Source organism: Pleurodeles waltl, chromosome 7 (genome assembly GCF_031143425.1).
Source record: "Pleurodeles waltl isolate 20211129_DDA chromosome 7, aPleWal1.hap1.20221129, whole genome shotgun sequence".
Lineage (NCBI taxonomy): Eukaryota > Metazoa > Chordata > Amphibia > Caudata > Salamandridae > Pleurodeles > Pleurodeles waltl.
In genome coordinates, this window is record NC_090446.1 from 134,061,794 (window position 1) to 134,085,382 (window position 23,589).

Consider the following 23,589-nt stretch of genomic DNA (forward strand, 5'->3'; position numbering starts at 1 on the left):
CAATGGCCTAGGATACGCATACAAGTGTATGAGGCTGGCCTGGTTTGTAGTGGGTACTTACACCAGGTCCAGTTATCCTTTATTAGTGAAATGTAGTAGTGTTTTAGCAGCTTAGACTGATAGAGGTAGCTATAGCAGAGCAGCTTAGGCTGAACTAGGAGACATGCAAAGCTCCTGCAATGCCACTTATAGTCACACAGTACTTATACACAAGTAAAGACTGTACTCAGTGTTACCAAAAATAAAAGGTATTTATTTGGGTGACAGTACCAAAAATATCTTAGAGACAATACTCCTTCTGGAGGTAAGTATTATAGCAACACATTATTTTATTTTGTTTTGCGATGTTGCTTTGTGCGCCCTAAGGGACAGGGGTATGCCCATATGTGGGTCCCTTGCTTGCTGAGCCACTCGATTCAAGCTAGCCTGGCTGATGAAGGGTGATACCCTGAAACCGGTCCCAGGATGCTAGTTTCCTGTCCAGGGAGGACCTGGCCTAGCAGTTCGGGCTGGACTGTTGCCATGGGGAACAGGGTCAAGCCTGATTTGCATATGGCTGGGTCCAATCTGGGGTGACGTGGCGAGCAAAATAACGATGGATTAAACCCAGATCTTTGACTGGGGGTGAATGTTTGAAACTTTTCAAACACTCAGTCCATCATTTTATTTTGGTTTGTGATGCTGGTAAGTATTATACACAATATTTACACTAGACACCAAAATAAGGCAAGTAATTAGACATAGGATAGTGCAAACAATAGGAAATGCTATAGAATGCAATGGGAGAAAATAGGTCTAGGGGATACACAAACCATATACTAAGAAAGTGGAATGAGAATCACAAATTCCCCCCAGACAAGAGTAGTGTATGCAGAATCGCTGGGAGAGTAAGAATACAGTAAAGGTAAGTAAATTACCCCACCCCAGAGCCCAGAAAAGCAGGAGTAAAGTACTGCAAGTTTCCTTAGGACACACTACATCTTGTGATTATAGTTATTGCAAGAACCAACCAAGTCTGCGAACAACAAATAGTGGATTCCTGGACCTGAAGACCTGCAAAAGAAGGAGACCAAGTTCAGAAGTTGAAAGAAGTTCCAGGAAGGACAGGAGCCCCTGCCAACCCAGAAGAGGGTGCAAAAGAAGAGTACCCGGTTGGACAAAGACTGCAGAAATGCACCCTAGGAAGATGCCAGCGGGTTCCTGCGTGATGCAAAGGATGTCCTACGTCGTAAAGTTGGATGCAGGTGAGTTTTGGCGCTGGATTCCTCCAACAAGCCTTGGTTCCAGCAAAGTTGCGGTTTGTGTCAAGTAGGCGCTATCTGGACCCAGGAGGGACCTGGGGGCCTCAACTCTGTGTGAGGAGGAAGAGGGGGCTCTCAGAACTTCAGAGAGTCCTCAGAGCACCAGATAGCACCCACGGGAGCCCCAGGACACAGGGACAAAGGAGGTTTCAAATGCAATTTGTGCAGCACTACAAAGAAAGGTCCCATGCCGCCGGAGAATAACTCAGCGAGTTGGGCGTCACATGATAGAGTGCTGGTGACCTGGGCCAGGCTGTGCACGAAGGAATTTTGCAAATAGTGCACAGAGGCCTCAGGAGGTGAAGATGACATGGTGCACAGGGGTACTGTTGTTCTGGAGGAAGGCAAGGTCTTACCTCCTCCAAATTGGGACAGCAGGAACTCAGGACAGTCTGTGTCGATGGGGTCCACCCTCTTTTCCAAGGAGCACGCTCTTCGCCATGAGAGGAGTCCAAGATAATCAGTCGTCGACATAGAAGGTGCCTCCGTGAGCAGGGGAGTGACGCAGTCACCCCATAGGAGATTTTGTTCAGTCCTTCTGGTGCAGGGTGAAGACAGGGGGTCCTCAGAACATGCACACCGTGAAAACTGCTGCAGTTGCTGGCTGGAGCTGAAGTTGCAGAATAAAAGTATCCCTTGTAGATACTTTGTTGCTGTTACAGCAGTTCCTGGAGCAGGCTGCGGTTGATCTGAGGTCAGAGGATGAAGTACTTAGTTGCAGAGGATTACTGCTGGAAACTTGCAAGTAGAATCTGAAGAGAACCCATAGGAGAGACCCTAAATAGCCCTGAGAGCGGGACTGGCTACCTTATCATCAGGTATGGACCTATCAGGAGGGGTCTCTGATGTCACCTGCTGGCACTGGCCACTCAGAGCCCTCCCGAGTGTTCCCACACCTTGCAAAGCAAGATGGCTGAAGTTTGGGACACACTGGAGCAGCTCTGGGCACCACCCCTGGGGTGGTGATAGACAGGGGGAGTGGTCAATTCCCTTTCCTTTGACCAGTTTCGCGCCCCAGCAGGGGACAAGGGTTCTCTGAACTGGTATCGACTGGCTTATACAAGGAGGGCACCATCTGTGCCCTTCAAAGCATTTCCAGAGGCTGGGGGTGGCTCCCCCTCCCCAGCCTGTAACACCTATTTCGAAAGGGAGAGGGTGTAACACCCTGCTTCCAAAATAAATCTTTTGTTCTGCCTTCTTGGGACTGAGCTGCTCAGACCCCAGGAGGACAGAACCCGGTCTGTGAGGTGGCAGCAGCTGTAGCTGCAGTGCAAGCTTCAGAAAGCTTGTTTGGCAGGACTGGGGGGTCCACAGTGGAGCCCCCATGATGCAAGGCATTGGCTCCCCAATACCACATTTGGAATGGGGGAACAAGTCACATGATCTTAGACACCTTACATGGCCATATTCAGAGTTACCATTGTGAAGCTACATTTAGGTATTGACCTATATGTAGTGCACACTTGTAATGGCGTCCTGCACTCACATATTCCTGGGAAATGGCCCTGAACTATGTGGGGGCACCTTTGCTAGTGCAAGGGTGCCCTCACACTTAGTAACTTTGCACCTAACCTTCAGCAAGTGAAGGTTAGACATATAGGTGATTATAAGTTACTTAAGTGCAGTGGCAGTCCTGTGAAAGGGTTTGTCTGAGCTCCTTATGGGTGGCAAAAGAAATGCTGCAGCCAATAAGGATCTCCTGGAACCCCAATGCCCTGGGTACCTATATACCATATTCTAGGGTCTTATAAGGGGGGGGTCCAGTGTGCCAATTGAAATTGGTAAATGAAGTCACTAGCCTATAGTGACAAATTTAAAAGCAGAGAGAGCATTGGCACTGAGGTTATGATTAGCAGTGACACAGTTAAGCACTACTGACAACACACACATTATGCCACAAACTATGAGCACTGGTGTCCTGGCTTGCAGGGTCCCAGTGAGACAGGCAAAACACACTGACATTTAGTTTTTTTTATCTATGAGCACTGGGGCCCTGGTTAGCAGGGTCCCAGTGACACAGTAAAAACACAATGACACACACAAACAGGCCAAAAGTGGGGGTAACCATGTTAGAAAGAGGCTACTTTCTCACAACAAGGGTCAAGAACGAATCTGAAATTGCTTCAAAGCCAGGGAGTACTAGGAGGAGCTCAACAACGGATTTGAATGACTAAATGTTCCAAAGTAGATTCTGACCTAAAGAAAACCTTTGTTTTTCCATGACACCACAAGAGAGATCCAAATGACTGTCAGCTGAATGGCAACAAGCTGGAGAACACCTCATACTCTACAGGGGCACCAACACATCCCACTCATCAAGCGTTTCCAACAGAAGAGACATGCAAACAAAGCCTATTTACCATAAGGCATCACCTGGAACTTAAGAAGATTAAACTAGGAATGGGCTGCAGTATAAAAAATGCAAACATATAGCTCAGCACTGGTCTACGCAGGTGTTCGCCATGAGCATACCCATCAAAGAAACACATTCAGAAGGCACAGAAGAGCAGCCGTACAGGGATGCAGAGGTTAAGCAACTAGCTGCAGTGCTCTGGAAGCTCTGAACTACCTAACACTTCAGACATCTCCCAGATGCATCTTCTTTCCTATGAAAACTGGCACCAGCTTGGTGCCTCATAGCCTCAGGTGTCTTAGACCTATGTCTAGATCCGTTACACTTCATGGTTCTTGCCATGTCATGCTACAGTAACAATGGGGTGAAGAAGGATGAAGGGGGTCTAAGGGCCTGGTCTACACATTCTCCCTCCACACACCATCATTCACTTATCAGGTGACAGTCAAGTCTCACTGTCAGACAGCATAGTGGAAGGACAAGGATAAGGTGGCTGCTCCCCACGACTCAAGAAGCAGGCTGTCATGTTTACAAGATAGATCAGCATCTATTTTAGTATTTACTGGGGAAATAATTATGGGTTAGAGTAAAATGTGGAATTTAACATTGAATTATTCAATAAAAACACACACACTCAAGAAGCAAAAGGAGTGATTCATTTGAATTTTACGGCTATCCAGTCAGCTTTATTAGAAGTGCATTATATTGTAATACACTTGTAATAAGGTGGGCAGGATACCCATCTGCCAAGCTCTAAAATCAGGCCAAAACTGTTTAGTCCAACAAAAGAAGAATACAGTGACTGCAGGAAACAAAGGACATACTTGTATATCATTTAATGATGCATTAATATGGTTGGCGCTTGTGTACTTGTTGAGGGAGCATAAATGAATGATCTAATTTCCAAAATGCCCTAACATCCAAGTGGTTTTGGCACTAGACCACTGCACTAGACGGAGGTTAAGTAAAGACAAAACGAAAATTAAAGAGCATTAACAAGTTAACAACCACGTTTTCAGAGCCTTCCTAAATGTGATACAGGAAGATAAAGATTTAATACCTGGTGGAGAGCATTCCACGATTTTGAAGCTATCAGACAGAAATTTCTTCCTCCTCCCCATCCCATCTGTGACTCTTTACCCTGGGAACAACAAAATTTTTACATTTAGAGGAGCACAAGTTACTATAAGGTGGGCATTACTGGAATTTTGCTTTTAAATGGGCCAGACCAGAATCATGCAAGGCCTTGTAGGTAATGCAGAGTCTTGAAAATAAGTATCTTTTTATCTGGAAGCCAGGGTAATTTGGGTAGTGCCTGCGAAACTAAAATTTGGGAAAATTAAGAATAAGCTGAGCTGCATGTCGAACAGTCCTAAAGTTATTTAATGACAGCAGTTTACTGTTAAGATCAAGTACATCACAATAATCAATGTGAGGAAATCTGTGCTAGTACTACCCCGGTTTCCCCATTGAGGTGGGAATAAAGGGAAATATTTTTTCTAAGCATTTGAATGATATGGAAAGATGCAGAGGTAGTGTGGTTGATCTGTGCGGGGAATGTCCATTTTTCATCAAAGATCACCCTTAGGTTTCTTGCTGCCTTGGTAGTGGATGGCAAAACTCCTAGCTTACTTGGCCACAATCTGGGCATTAAACCGAAAAAGGAGGACTTCTCTTTTTTCAGCGTTTAGCATAAGGTAATTTTTTGTCATCCAGAGTCCTAGTTCACACATACAATTCTGAAAGTTGGTAGCAACCTCCTGCTCATTACTGAAAATGGATACTATAATTTGGGTGTCATCCACATACAGAGAATCCAAAACATCGAATAAGATGCGCAAGGGGAGGGGCAGGAACGTAAATATTGAACAAAGTAGCAATCAAGGATGAACCTTGAGGAACTCCACAAGGGAATGAAAAATATTTTGAAGTAAAGTTGATACAAACTGTGAGAGCTCTCTAATAAAGAGCTAAGACATTTTAAGGCCTTTTCCCTTCTCCACAACTCCTCTAGGTAGCTTATAAGTACAGAGGGGTTAACTGTGTCAAGATTCGCTACACGATCTAACATAACAAGAGCCGCCCTTCCACCTCCATCCACTACCATTCTGATGTCAACTGTCACTGCGACTAATGAAGATTCCGTACTTTGATCGATTCGAAAGCCCAACTTTGAAGCATCCAGGAGATCATGTTAACTCTTGATTGAGTGCTTTTTCTTGAACTTTTGTCAACACTGGTAACAAGGAAATGGGGTGATAATTCTTTTTAGCTGCAAGGGCTAAGTGAGTGTTTTTCCATCAATGGTATCACAGTTGCTCTTTTTCAAAGCTTTAGAAAGTTTCCTGAATCAATTATTTGGTTATAGATCAAAGTAAAATGTTTAACAACTAGGTTAATTGCCAGATGTAAAATTCTGAAAGGACAGGGATCTGATGGTGCTCCAGTCTAAGTAATACCAATGATGGTGTGTACCTAATTCTCCATGAGATAGAAGAACCTATTGAAGTAAGCTCTGGCATCATCCGTTGACGGAAGATCAGAACTAGGAATGGTGGTAGTATTTTCTGATATATATATATATATATATATATATATATATATATCATTTACTCTTGATTGAAGAAAAAAAAAAAAAGCCAATTCACCACAAAAAGATTGCGCAATTCCCATTGTGCATAGGATTTGGATAGCAGATCAGTGCTCCAACTGCGGATAAGAGTTCTTTGAAAGGATTTGTGGCGGAAAGAATTTTGGCAGAAAAAAAATAGTTTTTCCTCAAAGACAAGCAACTTGTATTACAAATAAGCACCTTATACTTCAATATTTAAGTGATCATAGTTTCTGCACCATTTCTGCTCTTGTCTCAGACTTTGTTTAATAATGCTGAGGTAATCTGAAAACCAGAGAGCCATAAGTGCAGATCTTTTAGAAGTAACAGGTTTTTGCTCAACTAGGATGTCAAACACCACTGGCAAACAGTGAGTATATTTCTTCAAAGCAAGATGATCCGTGGAAATCTTACGGGGTAGTAATTGCTAAAGCAGTACTGAACTTTGTTAGTGACCTTATGCCATGCTTGAGATAAAAGTTTCAGAGACGGTCTAGTCTGCACAGGAACTCTTGGGAATTGTTAAATTAAAGCTTGGACCTTTATGATCGGACTATGTCCAAGGTAGTGCAGAGTTAAAACAAAGAGCAATGCCTTTGGAAAAAATGCCATCCAATTAATGACAAGCCATGTGCATGGAGATTGTAACCCATTAAGTAAGGCCAAAACTAGACTGTCAATAAATGTTATGGTATCTTTGTCAATTCGTTCTAGGTGCATGTTAAAATCCACTAGAACAGAACTCATGGAAGTGTATAGAAAAGGTCCCTACGGACTATACAAATTCAAACTTTGAACCTGAAAGACAAAAAAACTAAATTCTGGAAAAATTAAAAAAGGTCAGTAAAGCCTATCTTAAAGAATAATGCCTAACAGATAGGAAGCAGACAAAGTGAACATTGCCTTGAAAGGAATTGAGATAGACCATAGCGAGGCTGTCGCCACACTTCCTCATGCCTAAATATATTATAATTCACTGAAATTGCAGTATGTAGGAAAAAAAGGCCAGATGACATTGTGTTTTTTTTAAATTTTTTTTAACAACTGTCCCAACACAAAAAATCATGTCATTAATGCACAATTACTATATAAACAGTTTCAAAAGCCTTTATGGAAAAGGAAAGGAAATGTGAGCCATTATTAGCCACTAATATTGGATAAAATCTGGCACTGTGCCTTTAAGACCTCACAGTACCCTCTGTATCCCATCTTGCCTCACAGGGGACAGGTTAGGTCATATTTGCAGAGACTACGAATCCTGGGTACATAATTTGTTCAGAGCTGCAACAGTTTCCATTTGAGGAAGTGGGAGGGTTGCTTATTACTTTGATGAGGATTCCCCTGGAAGAGAACTAGGATTACAGGTAAGAATTTTAACTTCTCTTCTTGGGGATGCTCATTAATAGTCCTATGCACTGAATAGAAAAGCAATCTCATCCCATAAAACGTGGGCTTGAAAACAAAAACAGCTCCAACAATTAACCAAAAATACTCGTCAAAGAAGCCTGCCCTACTTGATTATCTGCTTTAGCATCTGATCTAGACAATAATGCCTAGTAAAAAGGTATGGGCAGAATTCTATGTAGTGACTTTACAAATTGTAGAAACAGGTACAGTCCCTAACAGAGCTGCAATTTCAGCCCCCCCCCCCCCCCCCCATTGTAGAGTGTGCCCTAGATCTAGTAGATAAGGATATTTATAGCTAGCTGGTATGAAAAGACTGTACACAAAACTATCCACCTACCACAAGTTTGTTTAGAGGATGCAAAACATGTTCTCATCGGACCACAGCTAGCAAAAAGATGGTCATATTTCCTTATAACTTTGGTTTCATTCAAGTACAACTTTAGTTCTCTTAATATCAAGAGAGAGTAACGATCTTTCAGCTGGAGTGGAGGGGTTACAGAAAAATGTAGGTAGTGAAATATTCTGGTTAACATGAAACTTTGACACTGCCTTTGGAAGAAAACTGGGATCAGTTCTCATCACTATTCTACTGGAATAAAAAAAACTGTATGCGGCTTGAATTTCACTTACCCTATGAGCTAGTAATGGCAACAAGACAAGCGGCTTTCTAGGTGAAACTCTGCAAAGAGGCTTTATGTATCGGTTCAAACGGGGGACCCATAAGTTTGAAAATAACAATATTGAGTTACCACAGAAGAGTGGGTGACCTGAGTGGTGGGAACATCTTATTAAGTTCTTCCCAAAAACTTTGAGCACTGGAATTTTAAAGCAAGATGTCTGACAGATTTCCCATCAGCCATAATGGCCATACGATGTACCTCAATGGAAGACCAGTCCAGATTTATCTAAGTGGTGAAGATACACAATGACCATATCTTAACACAGAATAGGATTGTTACCATTTTGTGTACACAATAAATAAAACCTTTTCCATTTAAAAGCATATGATCTTTTGGTGGGTGGTCATTAAGCCTCTCTTTAAAAGTTTATGCATTCTTTAGAAAGGTGTAAATGTCCTTATTTGAAGAATTCAGGAGTCATGCTGTCAATTTCAGTGATACAAGGTTGGGATGTAACAGCTGTCCTCCAAACTTCTACTGGAGATCCTGTCTGCACTGCAGTCTCTTCTGTAGTCTCTATGACCGCTGTAGAAGGTCTGTGAACCACCACTGACTAAGTCAACGCCACTGTCAGATGATGGACGAAGGGGGAAGTAAGGACTCATTGTTTCGCAGGAGGTTTTCCTGTGGATGTAAGGTTGTCACAGTGACCCTCTTCCTCTAGATGGTTTGCTAGGATGATAATGACATCAGCAGCAGGCAAGGATGCACGAGTCCAGTGAGGGGTTTGCACCCTGTGCTGGAAAATCCTCCAGTCATAAGGTCTATCTTTTGCAAAAATCTTTTTCTTTTCCAGCCCAGCAGCTTTGAGAGTGTCCATCTCATTTTTCATCCTGGAAATCGCCTCATCCTTGAGTGCAAACAAGGGTGTTACCAGAGAATGGTTATTTAATGATTCTCTGGTTTTAAGCTAGTGAGATCTAACCAAGATAGTCCCCTTGCATAGATGCCATGCGAGTAAACATGCGCCCATTGAGCTGATTCTCTGTTGCTGAACTTATGATCTGATTAGAAACAAAGTCCCTTCAATCCAAATTTCCTGGAAATCCTGTCTGATTCCAAACATTTTTCTCTGTATATCTGGTTACTGAATCTCATAGGGAACTCTCATATCTTCCTGGTATAGCAGACTCACTCAATGCCTTCATGAACAATGCAGATGCTCCGCACATCTTTTTACCAAGGGAGTCTATCTGCTTACTCTCCTCATAAGGTGGAAGCGAGGAGGAAAACTGCAGAGTGAGATTTCCGTGCAGCAACCACTATTACAGAATCAGGAGGAGAATCAGCCCTGAGAAACCAAGGATCCTGATCAGCAACTATGTATGTTCTAAGGAGCTGAGACCAAGCAGATCTTAATGATGCTGGGGTTAAAAATAATTGCATTGCAGGCTCCAAAAGTACCGGAACTATTGGCAAGTGTGGTCGAGATACTGCTCTATGATGTAGGGTCTCTAAAATAACAGAAAGTTGCTGCAGTAGTGGGAATGTCCAACTTTAATTTGGTAGTCCCTCCGATTAGAAGGTCATTAAAAGTCAAGAGATCATCCACTGGAGACACTCTTGCCGAAGGTGTGCCCCTCACAGATGGGGATTAATCTCATGCTGAGGAGCAAGAAGTTGTAAACTAGGTAGGTGATCTTCTCTTATGCCTGAACATAGAAGAAAGATCTCCTGAACCGTGATCTGGTTCTAGATTTTTTTCTTAGATCTCGATCGATGAAGGAGAGGAACTCTTAAAGAGCCTAAAAGAGTATCACAGGAGGTATTGATGGCGTGCCTGGAAAGAAGCTTAAAAAAAGGTGTTCCTTTAGGAGATGTGGTACATGGCGTTACTCTTGAAGGAGACTATGCTCATCAGTACTTGAGGGAGTACACACAAGGGAGCAGCTGTGGCGGGCACTGGGGCAAACGATTACCAAAACAAAATTAAATAAATAATGCTGGTTCTTGCAGGAGCTGGGCGTCGGTGGGGCTGCGGGGGCCCTAGGGCTCTCCTGCATCCCACAACAAAAGTAATTACTTGGGGTGCCTCACGTGGACACTGGGGCACCTCTTAAAAGAATGCCAGTGTCTGTGGCACGAGAAATGGGTCAGCTTGCAGGGAGTCAGCAGGGCCATGGCCCCAAACACAAAAAAAAAAAAAAAAAAAAAAAAATAACACCTGTGGGGTATCCTGTGTTAGACCAGAGCACCCAGAAAAATTTGAAAACAAATGCAAAAAGTTAATGTGCAAAAAGTGAAAGTAAAAAGCCCTTGCCATGGGCTGCTAATTACCCCACCTACTACATCTCTCATGACATGTTCTCTGACAGAGATGAACACATCACTGCAACATCTAAAATGGCATAATTGACAAAACTGTGCACGGTGGAGAGGAGAGTTATAGATTTTAGGGCACGAGTTAGCCACTTGCGGTAACGATGACTGGTGAATTTCAGTGGTTTTGTTTGTTTAAAACTATGTTTTAACTGCCATTTTTACAGAACTAAAACGTCTCTTTAACCTTTTGTTTTTTTCAGGAGAGGGTGAGAATGTGAGAGCGTGTGAGAGAGTGAGACACAGACAGTGACAGAGAAACAGAGATTGGGAGAAGGAGGGTACCATTTACAATGAAAGCAGTTTTTAAAGTTATCAATTACCATCTTTCACATGATTGGATTTCAGTTTTATGAAGCATGTGAATAGTCGAAAGTGTCCTGATACGACAGTGTGAACAGGAAGAAAGGCAGTTTGTTAGCAGAAGAGATGCATTTTCAGAAGTTTATGGAATCTCAAAAGATTGGATTGGAGTGGCTAGCTGGGGGAAAGGTTGATCCAGGCTTGAGCAGTGAGAAAAGCCAAAGAGCGACCCCAATCCGCATCCAGGCAGAACCTCTGAACACTAGAAAAATAAGAGCCAAACTAACTGAGCGGTCTACAAGGGGAATATACTGAGATACACAGCTGTAAGAGGATTGGCCATGAAGAGTCCCACAACAAAAACAGAGCGCCTTGAACAGGTATGTCTTTTAAATAGAATGTAATTGTAGGCTTGAGATGAACAGAGATCTCAGAAGATTTAGGAAAAGCCCAGACAAGTCTGGTGCAATGTTCTGTAGAAGGTGCAGCCTGTAAAAAAAAAAAAAAAGGTAGGTAGGAAGACCTACAAATAATGTGTTACAGTAGTTCAACCTACTCATAAGGGACTGGACTAGAGCTCCAGCAGCAGTCCAGCAGGGTTTTCCTCAGGACTTTAATCATACAAATGAAGATGGGTTAATTTGTTAAAATGTGGCTTACAGGAGAGTTTAAGAAACAAAACATACTTCTACTTTGCGAGCACTGGAAGGAGGAAGAGGGCAAGTGCTCAGAGTTGTGGCCACCACTGGTGAAATCAGTTGGAAGATTCACCAAAGACTAATACCTATGTCTTTTCGGTAATATGTTTCAGAGAATCTGGCCACCAAGTGGAAGCAGCATTTGAAATTGTCCTGAGTAGGAGTTCTGCCCAACCACCAGGCCCACAATATATTCAGTATCTTCAGAATAGGTATTACATTGAGTCATACGAGGCAATCACTTCCGCAAGAGGCAACCCATAGGATAATTAGTAAAAGTTTTGGTGAATATTAAGCAAAATAATAAGTTGCTGGGGAACAGAGAGGCTCTGAACTACATGGAGCTCTTGGTGACCTTAGCTCTAGAAGGACACAACTACAATCACAGATTTAGGTTCAGCTACTTGTTAAGCGACAACTACAAAACTACTAGGTAGGGATGACATCTGTAGAGACTACCTCCTCCCTTCAGGTGCTATTGGCTGTATCAGCCTACTCCATTTTTGGCACATGCTTGATTCAGATTGCATTTGTCCTGAGCGGGACCACAGCATCAAGAGCACTGGAAGAAAAGGGTAATCCATATTAGGCAAAAAAAATAAAAAAGTTGTAGGCAAAAATGGTGTCAACCTAATGTATGGAACATCTTATTTGTCTTAAGAGGTTGAAGGATTTTTCATAATATTCCACATAAACTTAAAAACGTATTTTTTATGCAGAAGAGCCTTACCAAGCAGAGTATCAGCCCTAGCGCTCACATCTACACTATAGTGTTTGCCTAGATCATGCAGCCCTGTTCAAATAGCTGTATCACGGGTGACCTCCAAGGGACATTAACTGAAAAGCAATGATACAGCCTCAGCCCTCACCTTTTCGGGAAGGAGTTTTCAAACCTTTAGCAATGAAGGGCACAAACTGCTGCTTATTATGCAATAGTACCCAGAGTATCTGCTTCCCATATGTGAAACACCATATTAATTCTTCAAGGAGTGAATGGTTTTCATTTTGATAAAGATGCAAAAATTTGAATAATGCTGATTTTGCTTACAAACAGAACACTTCGGAAGGTAGCGAGTTGTGCACCAAACGCAGAATATGGGACTTGGCTTGAACTTCATTACGAACAAAGGGCAAGTTTGATAAGCAGGAAAAGTGCATATGGATTGGAGAACATGGTTACCACTGTTTCCAAGGGTTTATGAGCCACAGCCAAGTTCAAGTATCACAGGAAGAGCTCTCTGAAATAAAGGGGGGAAATAAAGAGATCCCTAAACCGGGCTCAAACACCATGCTCTGAAAAGAAATTCCATAGGCTTCTCTGGCAGGACCTGCAGTACGCAACATCTAAACCAAACCTAGGAAAGACAAAGCGTCTACTGAAAGAGTGCCTAGCTAGTGCCATTTGGTAAATTTGCTCCGCTTTACTCATTATATTCTTGTAAACCTGGTTTTGATGACCATCCCGCTTACCATCATCAAGCAATAGTGAATGGATATTAGGTCCACAGAAGGTAGGTGGCCAAGTTCAGGCATAGGGCAGGAATGTGAGTTGGACAAGTGTTGTCACTCTTTCAGGTGCTGAGTGGTACCATCATTACACAAACTTCTAAATACAACTTTATCAAAGTTTTTATGCTGCTTTTTACTTCTAGTTCAGCTGACAAACTCTGGGTACTGCACAAAATGTCCTCAAACAGGCAATATCATATCAGTGGAAACACTGATCCAATAGTAAAGAAGTGGGCTGTGGCAGATCACTTGTGCTTAAAGCCAGTATTGATATCATGAGGCCTGCTATTTTCATGATCTGGTCCCAGAGTAAAGGTTAAGAGGATAGGGGAAAACCTCATGAGACAATTTGCTAGCTATGAGTTTACAAAAAACAGTTCCTTCAAACATCTAATTTTTCCCAGGAAAACTGGTCAGTCCTCATTAACAATCAGGACTGCTCTGGTGAATTCAAGGTGCTAGTATTCAGACCCAAACAGCATCTCCAGAGGTTATTTTCCACACCTGGAGTTTCGAGAAGAACATCAGAAGATTTAATAGTCCTGCTGTAGAATGCACGTTTCTCCATAAGAGCCAGGATTGTTATTATGAAACACTTAGGGCCTCATTATGACCCTGGCGGTAGAGAACCGCCAGGGCCAACGGGGGCGGGAGCACCGCCGACAGGCCGGCGGTGCTCCCTTGGGCATTCTGACCGCAGCGCTTTGGCCGCGGTCAGAAAGGGAAAACCGGCGGTCTCCCGCCGGTTTTCCACTGCCCCTAAGAATCCTCCAAGGCGGCGCAGCTGGCTGCGCCGCCGAGGGGATTCTGACAATCCTTACCGCCATCCTGTTCCTGGCGGCTCGCCCGCCAGGAACAGGATGGCGGTAAGGATTGTCGTGGGGCCCCTGGGGGCCCCTGCAGTGCCCATGCCAATGGCATGGGCACTGCAGGGGCCCCCGTAAGAGGGCCCCGCTAGTATTTCACTGTCTGCATAGCAGACAGTGAAATACGCGACGGGTGCAGTAGCACCCGTCGCACCTTCCCACTCCGCCGGCTCGATTACGAGCCGGCATCCTCGTGGGAAGGGAGTTTTTCCCTGGGCTGGCGGGCGGTCTTTTGGAGACCGCCCGCCAGCCCAGGGAAAAACTCATGATACCCTCCGCGGTCTTTTGACCGCGGAGCGGTATTATGGAGGGCTGAATTCTGGCGGGCGGCCTCCGCCGCCCGCCAGAATCAGAATGAGGGCCTTAGTGGGTTTTGCAATGTACGTCCCAAGAAAAGACATTCCAGTAGAACACGTTATCCCTTTAGTTTCTACTTGGGCCACTGAATGCTGCAGGCTTTCCAGGTACCGGCAAAATGTAAAGGACAGCTTAAATAAGGGACAAAGATGCAATCTAAACATGAAATAATGTCTGGCAGCGCCACTCTGACAAAGGATGGTCCACGGAAGCATTCAGATTTTCAAAAGCCTCCCTTGTTCACGGAGGAGTTCAACCAAAGAGGACAGTAAGTTGTAGACAAAAGGGAATCCATAGGATAGAGTGTGAAGTATCTATAGAATTTCATTGCTGCAACAAGGCAGTGGCAAAACCTACAGAACTCCAAAGGCTGTAAACTTAAAATCACTAAGAAAATGTTACAAAACTGATGGCAGGCTTATGGCCAACGTGTGATTTACACTATTCAGGAATCCACAATCAAACAAATTCGGATCCAATAGTCCTTTAAATAAGAACAATTGAGTTGAATACTCAAGAGATTTAAGATTGGAGAAGCAGATGATACAAATTAAATGGTGAGACATGAAAACATAGCATAGAATTGTACAATTATGCACTATCATGTACTGGAGGAGCTTCATAGGTGGGAGGAGACATGTGGACATGAGATATGGGCAAGGGCAGTGGTAAGTAGTAAACAGACTGAAAGAAGGGGGTGACGGAGGACTAGAAGCAGGTAGGCAACGGAAAGGGTAAAACATATTATGAACTTACACTAGAGCGCATGTCAACAACACAATACTGCTTCAAAAAACGAATTTAGAGTGAAATTACACACTAAAAATGTACCTGCCCGGTCGGTCAGTTTAAAAGGAGGAAGAACACTTTTTCATACAGTCTGGTGGAGACCCAGTAGGGCCTCATAGGAATAAGTGGGTGGGGATGACTCTGGTGGAGCAAACAATTTATGGGAGGTCCTTTCCATTTTTCTGTTCGGCACAAGGTTTTAATTGTGACAGAAACAGGACTTCGCATACTGCAGCTGGTAGCATGCACGGCTGTATGACTTATACCGTGTCAGCATAGCCAATCAGAGTTGGATCACCAAACTCTGATCATGGTTCCAGTTGGTTGCCATGAACCAGCATGGTGAGGCTGGATGAGACGGCCATTCTACTTTCCCACTGTACTATACGTGCTTCACTTCCTTTTTCAATTAGGGGCAACATTTTCTTTGCATGCCACCACTGAAAGTCCGGGTTGCCCTGGTGTTGATTAACCCGTGAAAACGTTCTTGTTCAGGGTGCCATGATCTTTAGTGGTCCTGAAAAACAACAATTTATATGCAATTTCTCAGATCACAAATACAGCAATAGAAAACATGACACCCCACACTGGAGCAACAATACCATTCTTTGTAGGGAAGATTTCCTTTTGGCATGAGGTTAACATCTTATATAAAAAATAAAAAAAAGAGAAAAAAGAAAAAAATACTTCAGGCAAGGAAAGCACATTCCATGTTCAAAGGCAATACCGGGTCGTCCCAGTACATGAATATCACCAAAGTAAAGGTCCAGACTGCTGGTGGATGGGATGGAGCAGGACAGGAGCCCTGGCACCGGAACTTAAGAAGGGATGTGGAGGCACCAGGGCTGAACCCTGCAACAGCCCCTGCGGCGGCATGAATGCGCAAGAGACTCACTTTAGCGGCACTGCCGGCTGTCCTGGCAGCAGGGTCACTGATTAAACCAGGGTAAACACAAGGGAACATAAGCCCAGCTGCCTTATGAATTAACTGTTTTGGCTAGAGGGTATGAACATGCCCAATCCTGCTGCTGCAGGTTGCAGCTTTTGGAGCAGAGGCATTTGCGATTTTCAGGAAGACACCTGGATAGCCTTGGGCAGGACAACAGTTGATATCCCCCCCCCCCTCCATTTCTACTGAAAAAATGAATCTGGCATTCCAGAATTCATTGATCTTGGAAGGGTCCTGGCATCTTGTCCTGTGGCACTGGATCAGACCCTCTGTACCCCATCAAAGCCATAAACGTGCCCATGTATTTCCAAATCTCCATCTTAGAGGCCATTTTTCCTCCCTCCCTCCCTCTACTTCCAACCTCTTGTTCCCAGCAATAGGTTTAAAAGACTGATCAAAGGTCTTGGTGACAGGGTGGTCTCTGACCACTCAGGCTTGGGTGTCATACCAACACATCAGGAGCAAGGTCCATCTGGCACTCTGGAGCATGATAAAAGAAAACATCTCCTGTGGAGTGTGTTCATTTATATGAGGAGCGCAGAACACGCCCTTCACAAACTGAGTACTATACACGCCTCAAAGTTCCTGCATTAGGAAACCTGTGAACAATAATCGATTATGACATAAGCTACGTGGGTGTACATTTCTTTAGAAAAACACAATGTAGTGTCTGAAAGTCTAAAGGTGGTATCCCCCCTCCCCCCCCAAAAAAAGTTCCCAACCATTAATACGAGGAAGATCGTCAGCTCCATCTTAGACAAGCAGAGTCTCACCATATAATGCGTTCACAAGGAAAGCATCCAAACCTGCCTGATACAGGGGGGTAGTCTACGTGTGTTTCAGATATATTGTGATGAAACACTAGTAAGTCAACTGACAGAATTGATACATTTTACACTGTTGGTAGTGTTGATCTATATATCTACTTTTTGTTCCGATTTGTACACATTTTAACTTGTTTTGTTCATATTCACTGTATGATTACACACCTCAAGATTGTTATGCTTTCGGGAGCCACACCAGATTTTTATTCTTACTTCAGTAAAAGTAACCAGGGTGTTTGAGCTTTTTAATTTCCAATACATTTTTAGTAATCTCAAGACTAGGCCTGCTACATTGATTTCTTCGTGGGTTTAAATAAAATATATTTGTACCAGGTATCCAGAATCTGATTTTTGAAAGAGTTTCATGATTTCACCTGATACCATGGCCATCGGATAGTTCCCAATATTTGCATAAGTGATAGTGTGCTGTGTTTTCGACATTGCTGGATGCAGCACCACCGATTCCAACAAAAATAGATGCTCTGGCGGCTCTAGAAGCAGGTGTTGACAATCATGCAATTTTTTGTTTAAATTCCAGCCATCCTTGCTGTTACCATAGCAAACAACCTGCTGGGCTAGAAGGTCACATCTGTGTACTCCAGAGTCAGTTCTGCAATTCTGGTACAATATCTGTAGACTTACCACAATAATTCTAGTCCTTCTCTTTCGCCCTTTGCACTTCCTTCCCAAGTCTCCTCTCCTCTTCCATCATCTCTTTCAAGTCTTGAAGCTCAGCAATCCTCTTCTCAAATTCCTCCTTCCCCTTAGCATGCCTCTCCGTGACCAGCTGGAATGGATCTTGAACTATACAGCCTGAAAGTGATAAACACTAAATATATTTAGTAAGCCTCTTATTTGGACATAGTTTGGTATCAGTAATGGCAGTCGTACCATTTGCAATAGGTGCTAAATGAAGGAAGAATAGTGACAATTCTTGTGCATGCAGACAACTTTAGTCCTGACCAGACTATAGCTACAGGCAGCAGAAAAGAAACAGGGGAAATGGGGCAAGAGTCGCATTGCTTCCACAGTATAAGATTTCCTCCCATCAAGCCACCACTGGTAAGAAACGGGAAGAGCCTGCAGTAAATGGTTGGTCGTGTGGAAAGAGATGAAGACTTACCCAACAAATTCGGACTGTCCTTTGGTGCAAAGGTTTCTGCATGGATGACCGCGTTTGGACTCGTGTTGTAGCCTGCAGCGCCAGTCTGCTCTTTCAGTTCACCTTCTTTCTATAAATACAGAGTAAGCGTAACTAGGTTTACTCACTCATAACTTCAGCTCTGGCTGCAGACCCTAAACAAGCGCTATAGAGGTACCATGGCTCAGTGTGGTCTACAAGGCTATCTCCGACTCCCCCCAAAAAAGGATCCAGTGCACTAAATGCCGCTTCAACATGATACTGACTATTAAACCTCAACGTTAATCCTACTTTCATTCTGTTCCAATGTATAGAACTGACACTTGCACACAGACACAAACCGTCTGTCGCCACTGCTGGGTTTTCTTTGCTGCTCGCTCATCTACTTGGAGGTGGAAGGGTTCTTGTGGGGGTGGTGTTGCCTTCATCTTTTTCTGAGGACGCACAACTTTGTCAAAGGCAGGCAGCAATCTCGCTTTGAACAATGGAACCTGTAAAAAAAAAAAAAAAAACGTGTTACAAAAAATACCCACTCCTATTTGCAATGCGATGTACCTGAACTCTCCCCCACTTTAAAAATCAGATAGCGACTGGCCTCCCATTCATACAAAAAAGCCTCAAGTTAATGTAACACTCCGCTGATGTGTCTTCGATCAACTTCACTCTGCTAAATAGACAGATTTCTAAGGACCAAAGTGGGGCTCACATCCTCTTTCCTTAGATCTTCCAGTTTCTTCACCTTCTTTGCTAGAAGCTCTTTATCTCTGGTGTCAAAGGAGAATGGTGCAAGCTTGGATCGCCTTTGTTCTAAAGATACTGGTTTAAATGGCACACCGTGATGAGGCATTGTATGAGGCTTTAACACTGGTAGTTTCTCCTAACAGGATAGAAATGAAAAATAATTGTTTATCAACCAAGTCTAATGAATTGCCTAGATCTGTACTGAAAGCAGACATCCAACCCTCCCCTGGAATTACTAGCATGCACTCAAACACTCGCACCTCCTCCACCAAATGGGCGTGGTCACAGTCTTTGTTTTTCAAAGCAAAGTCAGGCGGCTTGGACACTGTATTGGAAAGACATGGTCTTTCTGGAACTCCCTACAACGACACAAGAGTTAATCCAGAAGCCTGAAAAATAAAAAAATATCACAGTGCGATGTCGGCGAGATCAAGCCATTGCCAAGCAGGACATGTCTTACCACCACTCCCATCAGCATTTTCGTCGGACAAGACCTCGCAAGGAATGCACCCTTTTCCTGTCCAGGCTTCTCCCTCTTTGCCCTTTGCTCTTGGGTCCTTTTCTTATGCTCCAAGTCAAAGCCAATGGGATCTGGTAAGTCTTTCACAGATTGCTTTTTGGAGTGAATTCGTCCCTCATGAAGGGGTCTGGCATGCAACTCTTGGGCTTGACATTTGTACCTGCAAAGAAAAATTAAAAACCTCAGAAAGGAAAAAAAACCCTAGTAAGAGCCACACAATCCATTTAAAGTAGTAGAACTATTAATTTGTGGGCAGGCTTTGCTGTTCAGGTTGCATATAAGCAATTTTACACATCAAGCCTACCAGGAGGAAACTGTTACAAGCCAATACAAACTGTATAATAGAGTCAAAAATTCAACTTCAGACACGAAAAGAAAGAAAATGTACTAGTTGGTCAACAGGATAAAGCTAAATACACAGACACAAAAGTGCCCATCACACCAACTCTATAATAAACACATAACTAAACATAAATTGGAATTACAAGAGTAGAATAAATGGGTAAAGAGGTAACAGTTTAAATTTAGAGTCAAGTTTAGCCCTTACATCAGATCGCAACAGAATTAGTAGACTTGACATCTTTGCAAGAAGTGTCATACAGACACCTTTAGAGAATAGATAAAACAGAACCATATTTTAAGTTATAAATCCTAATTAACATGGTCAGACTTTGAGGCTTCTCTTGTTCACCCTCAAAATTGAAAAACAAAATGCATATTTTATTTATTTTCATTGGTACGTCTTTATCACTAGCAATTTATTTTAGAATATTCTGACAGGTGGGATTATAAACACTCATCACACTGTTTGTGCGGAGTTAGGAGTTGAAAATTCAGACGACTCAAGTTAAAGATGGTTTTTGAGTTATTTTTATCCTTAAAGAGAATTATCTCCAAAGGTATGAAAAAATATTTTGATGCGCGGAGGATCATCTGCTTGTGACATACAATTAGCCAGCAAAACCGGTTTATTAGGGACAGACCATGTGAAAGGCCTTTCATACTTTAGGGGTATGCTGCTCATAATGTTGACCCAGATGACTTCGAAAATATATCCACAACTTGTTCAAGGCTTAAAACAAGAATTCTCATCCTTGGAGCTAATATATGTGAAATATTAACAGGAGGTGCAATATTGCATGGAGATTTACAGCAACATGTCACATTGACACATGAGTCACGATCCTGTCTTGTTCATCTATAGTGTTTTTTTGTATGCTTGACAATGCCAATTCTGCCAGCCAACAGATACTGGACTTTGTAATATAATATTGGAATACTAACCAACTCTATTAATTTATCAGATCTATAGATTGCCAGTAGCACTTCATTTCGTTCAATCAGTTTCTTTCATTTCTGGTTTTGGAGGTGTCAGGATACATTTATAAAGATATCTACTTATTGAGAGGAGTAGGTATTTTCAATAAAAAGGTTTTTGTAGTAATCCAAGAACAAATTGTTTATTTTTAAAGGTGGATACCCTTAATTAACCATCTATTATGCATTAAATATTCCTATAACCTAACGTTCGTAAGCTGTTTACAAGCCCTATCACTTTGCTTCTAAATACGGTCCCCAATTGTGGAAGTCACTACTGCATTGCTCTGACTATACAAGACAAATTGGGATTACCCTCCTTCTTAAGAGCAAGTTTGGTTCTTCTATTTTTAATTCAGCACTCCAGTTTGTGTATTTTCTAACCTTTGTATTAAAAAAAATACAAAAATAAAATAATAATAATTTGACAAAGTCGAAAGGACAGTCAAAATGCAACTACAAGGGTGGCTTTCTCCCGATCTGTGTGTAGGCTGGCATGGAAAGAAAAAAAACAAAGTTAGAGCACCGGGGTGGTGTCTATACCCACGATGTGGTATCCAGCAACCACAATGGCAACAATGGACACTGAGTTGACAAACGCTACCCAACAGCGCACAAGGATACTGCTCAAAGAAAAATCTCCGGACCCAGACTGATGCCTGGGGGAAATTCTAAGGTAAGGAATCTGCAACTAGAAGTCTCTGTCCGATAAATAACCACTAACAGAATATTATCAACTTGAGAACTAAGCAAACTATTGCACTTTGCTGAATCAGCCAGATGGTCGAGACTTTGCAAAATAAGTTATTTATCAAGGTGTTACAATCTGCAGATACAAATCCCTCATGTTTCCTGATACACTGCTGCCATGGAGCTCACCATTATTAATTACTTCTTAGAAAATGCACTCCAGGAACCTCCATGGATGCAATGAATTTGTAGAACCAAGAACTGTTTCGAGCAGACATTCCGAGCAACTGAATGAGTGAGCAAAGTTAATGACTCTATGGATAAAACAACCAAAGCACATCTCCCAAATGGTTTGATCAACAAAGATTTTTTTCTTGACAAAACTCAGACTGGCTAAGGGATATCAATTAAACATCGATCACTGGTGTAGACTGTGGCACCAAAAGAGTTCTCTCAAGTGCATTCTAAACCTGGGTATGCAATTGAAAGTTACTTACCGTTGGTAATGATCTTTCTGGTGGTTACCATCTACCTGCAGAACCAACTTTTCCTTGCCCATTCATTTTGATCCCTTAAAGGCAAGGATAGCATCAAATCAAGCGTAGATGTGTAGTGTAACTAACTTGGAACCTCATAGTATCAGTGGCCTATGAACATCGTTCTGAATGGAAAGGTTAGCAGGGTCAGTGAAGGATGTGCATGTAGATAGAGAATAAACTAGAAAGATAGTTACCGAAGCTAAGTACCATTTCCTCCGATGGATATTTCTCCCTCTCCTTTGAATAGACACCACGGAAGTATCACCTCTCAGGTGGTAAGTCTGAAGGTGTAGTCAGATGAGGAACTTTTGCAGCACAGAACCAGCTAAATGGCCATGCCTTTTCCCTTCGGAGTCCAAGCAATAGTGCTTTGCAAATATGTGAAGGGAATCCCAAGCCACCACATGACAAATCTAGGCCACATGAACCACCCTGGAAGGTGCTAAAGTTGAAAACTTACTCTGGTGGAGTGAGTATGGATTATCTGTGGCAGTTCCATCTTGACAGGGGCATAACAGGTTTTGATGCACAATACGATCCATCACTACATGGTTCCCTCCTGCACTGCTTTGCCCTGTCCGCTGGCTACATACCCAACAATGAGCTGGTCATCTTAACTAATCTCACTTGTAAGGCTAATATAGTAACTGATGCCCTCCTTGTGTCCTGCCAATGTAATCTCTCTTATTTGGTATGATGAGGTAGAGGGAAGATAGTAGGAAGGGTATTGGATTGCTCCAGATGAAAAATGGTCACCACCTTAGCCACAAATTCCGCTTTATTCAAGCCTTATCTGGGTCGAAACATGGTGCATCACAGAGGGTGTAGGAATAAATAAACCGAGTTCCTTTCGAATTGGGAGACATTTGGGGATTTGAACAGGGAAGGCTGATTGAGAGACCGATAAAAGATGAGAGCAGCAATGTAGTAAAGCAGTGCCCACTGCTATTGTGATAGTGAAAAGGCAAAGTGCACAGCTTCCAACAGATAGTTTGTCGCATGGTGTGCAGAGCACAATGTGTACTCATTGAAGGCCTAATTCCACCTCTGTGTATGGACACATTGTGGGGAGGGGTGATGAAATGACACTAGGACATCAACCACTTCAGACAACAGTAGAAACTCCAGTCATGAAGCTGGAGACACTGGAGGTTATAAAGCAGTAACTGCCACTCCAACTGGGAGAGGAGGTTTACTATGGGAGGTAGTCCAAGCAGTGAACACATGAGGTCTGCATCCCACACTCTAGTTGGCCAATTTGGGCGATAATAACTAGGTCCTGGTCTGGACAGCTTCCTTGAAAACCAGAGGTATCAAATGGTATGCCAATATCAGATAGTGAACTGGAAAAGTCCACCTCATGTGATATGCGCCTCCCAAGGCACCATGCAATGGACAATAAGAGGCACAAAACTGTGGCAGTACGTGTTCTTGTGAGTGGCAAAGATCTCCACCCGAGGGGAAACCCCACCGGGCAAAGATGTTCTGAACCACCTCCAGGTGAACAGGCCACTGGTGGTCGGCAAGATGAAACAGACTCAGGCTATCAGCCCTGGTGTTCAGTGCGCAACCAGCTATATTCCAAGTGCTTGCATCCATTTAAACGCCTGTTCCAGCCCCAAAAGTATCGGAGCAAGGGGCTGAATCTTGAACTTTTCCTTGCTAAGATAAAACT

At 43.0% G+C, this 23,589-nt stretch overlaps 1 protein-coding gene across 1 annotated transcript in view; it reads right to left on the reverse strand.

Annotated features, from left to right (window-relative positions):
* LOC138303869 (targeting protein for Xklp2-B-like) overlaps positions 1 to 23,589 on the reverse strand; it is a 77,670-nt gene that overhangs the window by 19,915 nt on the left and 34,166 nt on the right. Inside the window, exons 11-16 of the mRNA XM_069243369.1 lie at positions 19,309 to 19,528; positions 19,109 to 19,207; positions 18,814 to 18,984; positions 18,449 to 18,598; positions 18,090 to 18,198; positions 17,609 to 17,779 (exon numbers count right to left, since the gene is read on the reverse strand). Of these exons, the coding sequence (XP_069099470.1) occupies positions 17,619 to 17,779; positions 18,090 to 18,198; positions 18,449 to 18,598; positions 18,814 to 18,984; positions 19,109 to 19,207; positions 19,309 to 19,528 (910 nt within the window). The 3' untranslated portion in view covers positions 17,609 to 17,618. The remainder of the gene's footprint in view (positions 1 to 17,608; positions 17,780 to 18,089; positions 18,199 to 18,448; positions 18,599 to 18,813; positions 18,985 to 19,108; positions 19,208 to 19,308; positions 19,529 to 23,589) is intronic.